Here is an 11,334-nt window from a genome sequence, read left to right as displayed (position 1 = left end):
CACATACATACATACATATGACCATACATACATACATACATACATACATACATACATACATACATACATACAAACAAACATAAGACCATGCATACATACATACATACATACTTATGACCATACATGCATACATATGGACATACATAAATACATACATACATACATAAATAAATAAATATGAGCATACATACATGCATACATACATATGACCATACATGCATATGGCCATACATATGACATGCATACATACATACATAAATATGAGCAGACATACATGTGTCCATGCATACATACATACATATGAGCATACATACATACATACATACATACATACATATGGCCATACATATGACCATGCATACATACATACATACATACATATGAGCATACATACCTACATACATATGACCATGCATACATACATACACACACATGAGCATACATACACACATACATATGGCCATACATGTGACCATGCATGTTCATATGTATGTATGTATGCATGGTCATATATATGTATGTATGTATGGTCATATGCATGTATGGTCATATGTATGTATGTATGTACATATCGTCATAAGTATGTATGTATGTATGTATGTATGTATGTATGTTCATATGTATGTATGTATGCATGGTCATATGTATGGCCATATGTATGTATGTATGTATGTATGTATGTATGCTCATATGTATGTATGTTCATATGTATGCATGTATGGTCATAAATATGTATGTATGTATGTATGTTCGTTCATATGTATGTATGTATGTATGTATGTATGTAGGTAGGTATGTATGTATGGTCATATGTATGTATGTATGCATGTATGCATGGTAATATGTATGCATGCTCATATGTATGTATGCTCATATGTTGTTACACTTTACAATTACACTTTACACATTTATTTCAGTGGGTTGTTCCTAAATGGTACAATGTTGCCTACAGGCAACATTTAGCCAAGAAACTTTTTAAATTCTTTTTATAATTCTTTTTAATTTAAAATTTTGAATTGTGACTTCTTGATGTTATTGAATATTTTTGCATGTGTTTATGAAATAAACAACGTTCAAATTGGAAAAGGAATGTTCTTTTTCACTTATGCACCATTATAGTACAATGTTGCCTACAGGCAACGAACCCCAAAAACTTCCAAAAATAAAAATAAAATTTCTTCAGATTATGTTTATTTAGTCTATTTTGAGACATAAAAACACTCCAAACATTTTTACCCTCACTGGCATCATAATGTGTACCATAGAGGGTTAAATACTCAAGTCACCATGTAGATCCGAAATACGTAGTCAGTTTAGCCCAATAACATCTTGTTTCTCCACCATCCCAAAACCATATCTTTGTGTCCCAACTGCTATTTTTATTGCATACAGGAAAGTGAAAGTTAGGTCCGCTTTATAGTTATCCTAAAGTTATGAGAGTTTTGAAAGTTAGGATGTTTGAATAAAACACCTTTCCGTGTCCTTCACCTGGCAGGCTGAGCTGATCAGTAAACAGGCCCAGGAGAAGTTTGACTTGAATGGGAACCTGGCCCAGGGGACGGGGCTCAGAGGGCCTCCAGGAGAGCAGCGCAGCTTCGCCTCAGGACTGGTGTACTCCCTCAGCCTGCTGCAGGCCACTCTGCACAAATATGAACAGTGAGCACTGCGGCTTCATCACTGATGTGTTAGGAAGAAAAAAAATTGTTATTGTGTCTCAGCTGCAGGGAATACACACAGAATCACATCTAGATTTTTTTTTTTAGGAAAATCACAATCTGTTGCTGTGCTGTTGTAAAACTGAAATCCTCTCCTCCCTGCTCTTCTTCTAGGTCTCTGAATACCTGCAGCGTGGAGGTCTTTAAGCGCATGGGTACGCTCTACTCTGAAATGAGCTTCCATGAGCGCTCTCTGGATTATTTCATCGACCTCCTGCATAAAGATCAGCTAGATGAGACCGTTCAGGTGGAACCTCTGACCAAGGCCATCAAGTACTACCAGGTAACTAAAGAATGTGGATTTGTATTAAAAAACTGACCAGAGTTGTATGTAAATACACAATCAAACTTAAAGATTCAGTGTACCATAAAGGAAAAAGACTTGTTGGCCTGCTATCAAATAAAACAATGTTTATGTGCATACATCCTTGTGTGAAATAGACATTCAAACGTAATTTTAATTGAATATAACCCTGTTGTATTGTTGTTTCCAGCAACTGTACAGTGTCCATCTGGCAGATCAGGCTGAAGACTGCACAGTGCAGCTGGCCGACCATATTAAGGTAATTAAAGCTGAACAGAATTCTGCATTCTTACTTAATTTTTTATAAATAGTAGCAGTTTTTTCCCCTTTGAAGAAAACGTATGATCCCAATAAGGCAATTTGGTGAAAATTAAATATAGTAATATAGTTTTCTAACTCTTCACATGGCCATGTTTCACCTCCAGTTTACCCAGAGCGCCCTGGACTGCATGAGCGTGGAGGTGGCCCGTCTGCGGGTGTTCGTGGCTGCGGGTCAGGAGAGCTCCGGCCTCGCTGTCCTTCTAAAGGACCTGGACACCTCCTGCTCTGATATCAGACAGTTCTGTAAGAAGATCCGCCGCCGCATGCCTGGAACAGACGTCGTTGGAGTTCCTGCTGCTCTCAACTTTGGAACACAGGTGTGGAATAAAGAAATGAACACACAGACAACTTCCTTTCTGTGATCTATTGAGCCACTCAATAATTATTCATCTACAATATATAATCGACTGACATGTCTTGTCTGATCTGGGAGGTGTCGGAGTCGCTGACGGAGTGCAGGCGACAGCAGACCCGCGTGGTGGCGGTGCTGCAGGAGGTGGCTGCAGCTGGTGCTCAGATGGTCGCTCCGCTGGCAGAACAGGAGGGGCTCAACGCTCTCAAGCTGGAGGATATCGCCTGCAAGGTTGTGGACCAGGTAAGTTCAACTCTCAACAGTCATGCAGCATTCAGCCTGAAACAATTTGTCACTGACAATTTTAGTTTCAGGGCTTTTTGTTTGTTTTAAATTGAGAATTACTAGTCACAGTTTATTTGCAAATACTCATTTGCATGTGATGTAATTTGCAGAGTGCTTGGGGATACATTAAAAGGATAGTTTTGTTTATTCAGAAGTCAGGAGTTACACTTACATATCAAAAAACTACAATAACAATATAAGTATTTCTGAACACTGTTATTTCTAAATCTACACTTCTCTCTCCCAGGTGTACGGCTCTCAAGGCCTGAACGGCCCAGAGTGTCTGCGTCAGTCCTGCAGCTCCGTCATCACCACCATGAACAAGATGGCCACGGCCATGCAGGAGGGAGAGTACGATGCTGACAAACCACAGGGCAAGGTGTGTGTGTGCCTTCACTTACTGACAGCGATGAATCAGAGTTCAGAGAGTGGAATCCAAGTGTATGTCTGCAGTTTGTCACTTTTTACTGTTTGATCATCATGTCCCCCTCGTCCTCAGACTCCTCCAGTGGAGATGAGAGCCTCCACCGTCAGGGCCGAGATGACCGACGCCGAGGGTCTGGGAGTTAAACTGGAAGACAGAGAGACGGTCATCAAGGAGGTCAAGAAGTCGCTCAAGATCAAGGTGACACACTCAGGCAAAGTCTCTGACAAAAACTGCTCAAGAAGTAAAGAGCTCCGCTTAAGTCTGGCACTTTGAAAGGAAAATAATCTGAATAAATGTGTGTCTCTCTTCCAGGGCGAGGAGCTGAGCGAGGCCAACGTCCGTCTTAGCCTGCTGGAGAAGAAGCTGGACACGTCCACCAAAGATGCAGATGAGCGGGTGGAGAAGATTCAGACCAAACTGGACGAGAACCTCGCCTTGCTGAAGAAGAAAGAGAAGTAAGCAAACACATTAAAGCAGATTTAACATCCTTCTTTTCTTTCCTTAACCTTCCTCTCTTGACATCTTCAGGGAGTTTGAGGAGACGATGGATGCTCTGCAGGCTGACATCGACCAGCTGGAGGCGGAGAAGGCGGAGCTGAAACAACGCATTAATAATCAGTCCAAGATGACCATCGAAGGCCTGAGAGGTCCACCTGCCTCTGGAATCGCCTCCATCGTTCAGGGATCTGCAGGAGGTGAATTCAGATCGATCAGATTAGACCACTGTCAGGAGAAGCAAAGGGTGTCGTAATGATCGAGTGTCTCACTGTGATCACTTTGTGTCTGCAGGTCTGCCTCCGTCCCTGGCAGGATCAGTTCAGGTGGTGGATTCCCCTCTCCTCAGGCAGCAGGTTGAAGCTCAGAGACTGGGCATCAAACACCTCAAGAATGAAAATAATCGACTCAAGGTACACCACTGTTGGGATTATTATATTGTGGCATTATTTTACGAGTATAAACCCTGGTAATATTGACCCAGAGTATGTTGAACAAAATTCCCCTGCAGGTGATCAATAAAGGATTATCTGATCTAATCTTGACTTGCAGGCAGAGAAGATGAGAGCTCAGCTGGCCTCCCTGCCTCCGCTCTGCCCTCCCAAACTGCCACAAGTGTCCAAAGAAAGCTCCCTGCCACCGGACGGGCTCAACACGGGTATCTACCGCAGGACCGACCAACTGCTGGCAACGTTGCTCAAGCTGAGCGCGGAGGTCAAAGTGGTGGACGTCACTGGGAAGACGGCAGGTGTGTGTTTGTCTCTCACTTTTAATCACAGTGTTTGGGTGCTGATTGCTGTTCTCATCTGAGTGAACTTGTTTTTTTTTCTCTTGTGTGTTTGTTTCTTCCAGTCAGTGCCAGTGCCCAGCTGCTGGAGCAGACGGCTCGACTGCAGAACCTCAGCGATGCTCTGGACAAACTCAAGGTGACAACTTCAGAATCTGCTCTCCTTAGGGCTGTACCAAATAATAATGTCAACATTATCACCAAAGTTTTGAAGCACTTGGTTCAGCCCTGTTCCTCGTGACCATGTTAATAAGCTGGCTGCAGTACAAACCACAATGTTTGGACACTTTTCTGTTCCAGGGAGAAGTAGCAGAACATGTCGTCTCATACCAGCCTGGAGCAAAGGCCTCCTCCGACTTCGCCACCTTCCCAGTCTCCTCCTTTGTAAAGGTAAAGTTAGTGTATACATGCCATATGTTAATCCTTTCTTAGTCAGAAGATTTCAATTAAATTAAATCATGTACATATTTGTGTTCTTTCCTAGGCCAAGGAGGAGAAGCAGGGAGGAACCGTGTTTGTGGGTCGCGTTGCCATTCCGTGCACTCGTGGACAGGAACAAGTCCACCGCCTCATCCTATCACAGCAGCAGCTGCAGAGAGTGCACCACCTCCTCATGACCTAAAACAACACAACGCTGGCTCACTGCCGCGATCGAAATTGAAGAAAAGCTTTTGTTCTTTATTCTCATTCCGACTTACCCCTTCACTTCAACATTCTCCTCCATTTATTCCTTCTTGCTTTCCACTCTTCTCAGGAAATTGTATCCAACATTTGCATAAGTTAACACTATAGCACTAATACAACTGAGGCACAGCAGTGTTTCTATTGTTGTGAAACTGATAGGTGTAGTCCAAATGGATTTGACTCATGAATGTCACATTATGAAGGTTGTCATGTTTTCATCACTGAAAGTTTGTGTGCACCAACTTTTCCAACTCTTTGTGGAAAAGGGGAAGAAGAGCAACAAGTCATTTTTACTGTACTCGCATCTATTGATATTTTCCCCCTTTGTATCTTTTGTATTTGTAGTCAGCCAATAAAATCAAGCAATTCAGAACAAGAAACTCTTTTATTTAGTTCACAAATTGATGTAGGATTTCCCCAATGTTATTTTTAGGGGTAATGGAAACACTGTTGTCCACATGAGCCTCCAAAATCAATGAAAGTTTCTTGTAGTCCCTTTAACATAGAACTGTAACAAGTGATTGAAATAAGTTAAAATAAGTCACAAGCTGTCCACTCTTGAAATCTGAGCTACAGTTTTAATAGAACACAGCACTGGACATATTTGCTAACCCAAAATGCAAATTAAAAATAATCTGGCCTGAAATATATCTAAAAATATTCTTGGTACTAAAGAACAAACAATCAAAATTATACACTTTTCAATTTTTTATGAAAAAGGACAATTCAAACAACTAAAAGAATACTAATTTAAAATGCAAGAAAAGAACATATCTTTGAGAAAAAAATTTAAACAGTAAAAAAACAAAAGTGTGGGACTTGAAGCTCCACCTGGTTACAAACCTCTAGTATTTGTGCGTTTGAACACAGAAGACAGTTGTGAAACTCAAAGTGCTGCAGGTGAGGCAGAGACTGGAGTAGAAAACACAGTAGGTGGAATCTGCTCATATCTGAATCTTGTTGAACACCTTGCCTCAGTAGTAGCTGCCGTGATGGGAATACTGGCTGGGTCGGCTGTACGGAGCATAGTGGCGTCTGGTGTGACGGCTCCTCATCACATAGTGATGACGGTGATCGCGGTAGGGACCCCTGTGGTCAAAACCTGCAGAACACACAGGACATGTTTAATCAACTCAAAGTTTTTAAATGTGGCCAACTGGTCCCTTAATTCCACTGACCATGCTGTTAAAATTATAGACTTTTCTTTATGGATCTCAGAAACGCTGCACTTTAATGTTGTTTTTTCTTCATGAATGAACACTTCCTGGGCAGTGTAACATTAACGTTATGTTAAATTAGGAATGTTTGCTGAACCCGACGTAGAAAGAAAATGTTCTTGCATGAAGCCCGTTATCTCCGCTCTGTTTACCGGCGCACAGACGTACCGTTTCTAGCCTGTCCATGTTTGTGTGGGTGAGGCAGCGGTGAGAGAGCAGGTCTGGAGGCTCCAGCAGCGTCACTGTGATGCCTCTGTGGCTGCGGGTTGTTCTCGTCAAAGTTCAGGTAACCAAAAGGGGGAGAATCACTGAAGAACTCGTCGTCGCCATAATGTCCCTTTGATGGGTGGTGCTCTGTGGAAGGGAAGTGTGAGGAAGGACAGAAAACACTTTCCCAGTAAGTTCATGTGGGTACTTCCTCTGAAATTCCCTCCACTGTGCAAGAACCTGACATTTAACTGTTTTTCTACATAACTGGAACATGTAAGTTACTTTAGCTGTTGATTCAGGATGACAAAAATCCATGAGACTTCAAAACTGGCCCAGAAAATATTTTAAGCAGTTTTACATATACACGAGGCAAAAAGCTGAATGTGTAGATATTTTAAGTCTTACCCGTATTGGACAAGTAGTTGGTTTGAGGAAGGTAGTGGAAGTTAGAGGCACTCTCTTTGCGACACTTTCCTGAAAAAGCAGCATGACTTCAGAGATGATCACAACAGGTGCAATATTTGTTGAAGGTGTGTGTCAAAATATCATTTTAAATTATCATCATGCTGTGGGTGTCGTGGCCTACACTTCTTACTACAGACTTAAGTAAAAACATCTTCGTTTGGTACAGATGGCCGTAAACACACCATAATCATTTTAGTATGTTTTTCAATGAAAATGGAATAATGATGCAAAAATTATTCCCTCCAACATCACAAATCAAGATAGCAATAGTCTAATTGATCAAATCGTTCAACCCTACATGACTTGAATTCAGAGAAACACTCCAGTTTAAAAGATTTACACTAAGATTGTGCTCATTCTCTAAACTGTCTCTGCAGAAAACCTGATTACGATCTTATGCTGCATGTTGTTTAATCTTACACAAATCTAAAAACAAAGCAACATTCAACAGGAAATCTCAAATATCAGTGTAACACTGGGCATTATACTGATAAAGAACATTAACTGTCCAGAAATAATCCTTATCAACACATCATCATCATCATCATCATCATCATCATCATCATCTAACCTGCAGGTTTGGTGGAACCTCCATAAGACAGCTGTTGATGATTCACCTCATTACGCTCTGAAAATAACAAACACATGTCAACCTGATTTAATGAAATACACAAAGGAATTTTAGTCAAATGTGCAATGTCACAGTCGTCCCGCTCACCAACAGTGGTCAGTGGAGAGGTCATGATGACCCCCCAGGCCTCTGCAGTGTGCTGTAACAGCAGAGAGGTTATCCTGCGGTGGGCGATGGCGTTCCAGTGGACGCCATCTTTGGTGCGGTGGTTCAGGGAGAAGCGGAAATGGAAGTGGAGGTCCAACACGTCCAACCCGTAAGAGTCAGCCAGAGTGCCGCTGTAGAAGTTGGCTTCGATCACATCTTGACGGAGATGAGAGGCCTTGTGCTCAATCTGAGGTGGAGGTGAGGGAGAGTGTGAGAGAGAGAGAGAGAGAGAGAACGGGGGGGGGGGGGCAGACTGTTAAAAGCAGGAAGAGCTGCAGTCTGGAGAAAATGCACAGAAACATACCTACTCAAAATGTGGGGGAAAAAAAGATAAAAATGTACTGAAGATTTAACTTTACAAGCTCAAACAACTCTTCAGTTTTACTGATAATCACACAAATCTCCTGCTGTGAACATATTAACTTTATCAATAACCATCTCAAATCTGATAGAACCAATCTCTCAAACTGCTCTGGTTCCCAGGCTACCAAATATCCATGTGTGGTTATGATGAAGGAGGTTGTGTTGACGTACCTCAGGCACCAGGAAGCCACCTCTGAGCCGTTCTCCTAACGGCATGGTGAGGTTCCATATGAGCAGGCTTTCCTCCGGCAGAATCTCACGCAGCTCGTTAAAGAACTTGTGCAGGTTCTCCCTGTAGTCTTCAATCCAACTGGAGAAGTACCTACAAAACCCAACAGAACAAATTCTGTGTGCACAAACTAATCAAACTGCATCTTTAATGATCAAAAAAACATTCAGTGTGATCTTGTGCCATGCTAAAGTGTGAGCATAACTTTGATTGAGCCTGTGGACGGCAGGACACCACCAGTCACTTACACACACACACACACACACACACACACACACACACACACACACACACACACACACACACACACACACACACACACACACACACACACACACACACACACACACACACACCTGCTGTTAGATGAATTGACTGGGATGACTCACAAATGAACAAATAAAACCTCAACCACATCCCTTTGGAAATGTAAACAAAGCTTTTGTCAATTCAAAACACACTCAGCTATCTCACCACCCACATGCTAACAAAGTCAAGTTTCATATGAAGGCAGGGGTTAGCTGGTTGAACTAAATCAGATTTGGTCGGATACATTTATTTATACATCTTCAAAAATAACATCTTGCAGGACCCACCTTGAAATATCCCAAACGCAGGAGTTGACAATGACTATGTCGGGTTTTAAGCCATGGCGGAAGTCTTCTAGGATGCTCTGCATGTAGCAAGAGTAGATGCGCGTCACAAAGTAGAAGCGGACCAGGTGGTGGGCGGACTGAAACTGTCGGACCTCCCTGTAGTCTGTCCCATTGTGCATTGGACTTAGAGAGCCTCCTTCAACCAGACAGTCCAGTTCAAAGCTCATCTCGCCCTGAAGGAGGACGATATGAGAGTAGAGAGACATGAGGACTGAACATGACCCACCCACATGAAGATAAAGAAATCAGTATAAAGTTTGTCCTGAAAACAAGTGTAATGTTGAAAAACTTTTCCCTGTTCAAGTGGAGCAATGTTGCTACATTAAACTTTTTGAGGTCACATCTTATGACGAGGACAAAAGCAAACAGTTTCTCCTTGATACGCCCAACAAACATCACTCACCTTGGTCCTGAGTTGTCTCGGAGTGAGATATTTGTCCTTCTGCAACAGCATAACAAGGTCCTTATACACAGCCCGCTGAACTGACGATGAGATACAGAGAGAATCAACAGTGGCAATGTAATAATATAAAGGATTTCTTATAAATAATCAGGAGTAATGTGGATGTGAATACTAATCGGTTAAAGGAAAAACATACAACAGCTAGAACAACTAGTACACGGGAACAAAATTGCGTTTTCTCACAACCCCGAGGTGTAATACAGCCTTTAAAACCAGAGAAAGACAACACTTATTTTTCTTTTTCTGTGTTTCTTTGATTTGTTTAAAGTTTTTTCACCTAATGGCTGAACTGAAACTATCAAACTGAACTAATGCACCTTCAAAATAAAAGGAGGAAGAGTAGATGGCTCCCTCCTTTCAAGTTAGGAAACTGCACAGGATTTTTAACCAGAACTTGGCAGATAGAGCATTTGCGATATGATTCACAATTAGTGGGGGTGATCATTTTTACATTGCAATTTTTATTTTCAAATCAGGATGATGTGACATTCGATGGGGTCTGTATCAGATGAACATGTTTATTTACACCTGGAGAACAAGATTAGCAGGCCAGGGCATCTCTGCAGCACTACAGGACTTCATTATAATGCTGTTCTGTCTCACATTTTCCTTCCTGTGATTTGGATACTGCATTCAGCCAGGGTGAGATTCGATAATATTTTGATTTTAGTGATGAACACAGAGGTTTTGATTGACACAGCTGATCTGAAAATTGAGTAAACTCTCAGACCCCACTGAATGGATGGTTAATAAAACTACTTGAAATGTAAATGGGGTAGTTAACCCGCCAGCCTGCTTATTCAAGAGCCATGTGGTGTTTTTTTTTTTCATTAAACCAGCTGTTGAAAACATTTTAAAACAAATCACTTGAGATGGTGAGTTCAAGTGTCTACTCACTGGAGTCTCCCAGCACCACCACGAACTTGTTATGGAGCAGCTGTCTGGCCTGCTGGTGGCTCACACACTTCGTTATCTCCCTCTGTTAATTACAAAGCCGAGCATTTTACTTATTTAACTAAGACACTGTCATCCTGACATTGTACAACAGGTTTTCCAAATGCTTCCAGATGAAATAATCACCAAGATACAGAATTTCATGGTCTTAAATTGGCAGCAGGCGGCTAAAAAAAAATCCATACTTCTGTTGACATTTGCATGCAAACTAAATTAGCTTTCTTTAGCACTTATATGAATATAGTAACAGATACTTACCATTGCTGGATTTAACGGCAAAGCGATTCCTTTAACAGTTGGATGCTAACAAACCGCGCGCTATAGCGGATACAGTGTATTTTTAAGAGTCTAGCCGTTAGTTAGCTAACGTTGGCCAACTTTATTAGAAAGTACGATGTGGACGTTTTCAGTTCAATCATCCAGCCCGCAACGACCTCACCAGCTCCCTCCGCTTCTGAGTTAACCGACAACTAGAACAAACTAAAAGTTAAAGCAGTTTTGTGGCCTCGACATAACGGTTTTAGCATGTTAGCTAGTCGGATCCGCCGCCCTCATCAGTACGGACCACAGGTGACGCTAATTGAGTGACGCTTTTACTGGCCGTCGGAAATATCATAATTCCATGTTGG

The 11,334-nt window shown here is 41.8% G+C and overlaps 2 protein-coding genes across 2 annotated transcripts in view; one reads left to right on the top strand and one right to left on the bottom strand.

Moving 5' to 3' along the window:
* LOC146305467 (dynactin subunit 1-like) overlaps nucleotides 1-5,750 on the top strand; it is a 43,156-nt gene extending 37,406 nt beyond the window's left edge. The window contains exons 19-32 of the mRNA XM_084711904.1: nucleotides 1,496-1,656; nucleotides 1,830-1,998; nucleotides 2,210-2,278; nucleotides 2,445-2,657; nucleotides 2,774-2,935; nucleotides 3,225-3,356; nucleotides 3,477-3,602; nucleotides 3,717-3,859; nucleotides 3,933-4,099; nucleotides 4,194-4,312; nucleotides 4,452-4,647; nucleotides 4,752-4,825; nucleotides 4,987-5,076; nucleotides 5,171-5,750. Coding sequence (XP_084568030.1) covers nucleotides 1,496-1,656; nucleotides 1,830-1,998; nucleotides 2,210-2,278; nucleotides 2,445-2,657; nucleotides 2,774-2,935; nucleotides 3,225-3,356; nucleotides 3,477-3,602; nucleotides 3,717-3,859; nucleotides 3,933-4,099; nucleotides 4,194-4,312; nucleotides 4,452-4,647; nucleotides 4,752-4,825; nucleotides 4,987-5,076; nucleotides 5,171-5,308 — 1,959 coding nt within the window. The 3' untranslated portion in view covers nucleotides 5,309-5,750. The remainder of the gene's footprint in view (nucleotides 1-1,495; nucleotides 1,657-1,829; nucleotides 1,999-2,209; nucleotides 2,279-2,444; nucleotides 2,658-2,773; nucleotides 2,936-3,224; nucleotides 3,357-3,476; nucleotides 3,603-3,716; nucleotides 3,860-3,932; nucleotides 4,100-4,193; nucleotides 4,313-4,451; nucleotides 4,648-4,751; nucleotides 4,826-4,986; nucleotides 5,077-5,170) is intronic.
* A 512-nt stretch (nucleotides 5,751-6,262) lies between these two features.
* Nucleotides 6,263-11,000, bottom strand: LOC146305466 (PC-esterase domain-containing protein 1A-like). Its single transcript, XM_084712489.1, has 9 exons — nucleotides 10,964-11,000; nucleotides 10,649-10,730; nucleotides 9,692-9,771; nucleotides 9,229-9,461; nucleotides 8,575-8,725; nucleotides 7,981-8,227; nucleotides 7,834-7,890; nucleotides 6,756-6,941; nucleotides 6,263-6,472 (listed from the first exon to the last, which is right to left on the bottom strand). Exons 1-9 carry the CDS (start codon nucleotides 10,964-10,966, stop codon nucleotides 6,345-6,347), a joined length of 1,167 nt encoding a protein of 388 aa, XP_084568615.1. The 5' UTR covers nucleotides 10,967-11,000; the 3' UTR covers nucleotides 6,263-6,344.
* Between the last annotated feature and the right edge of the window lie 334 nt (nucleotides 11,001-11,334).

This window comes from Lutjanus erythropterus, chromosome 23, assembly GCF_056507025.1.
Source record: "Lutjanus erythropterus isolate fLutEry1 chromosome 23, fLutEry1.hap2, whole genome shotgun sequence".
Lineage (NCBI taxonomy): Eukaryota > Metazoa > Chordata > Actinopteri > Lutjaniformes > Lutjanidae > Lutjanus > Lutjanus erythropterus.
The sequence above is the reverse complement of the archived record's forward strand: the minus strand, read 5'-3'. Positions and strand labels throughout refer to the sequence as shown.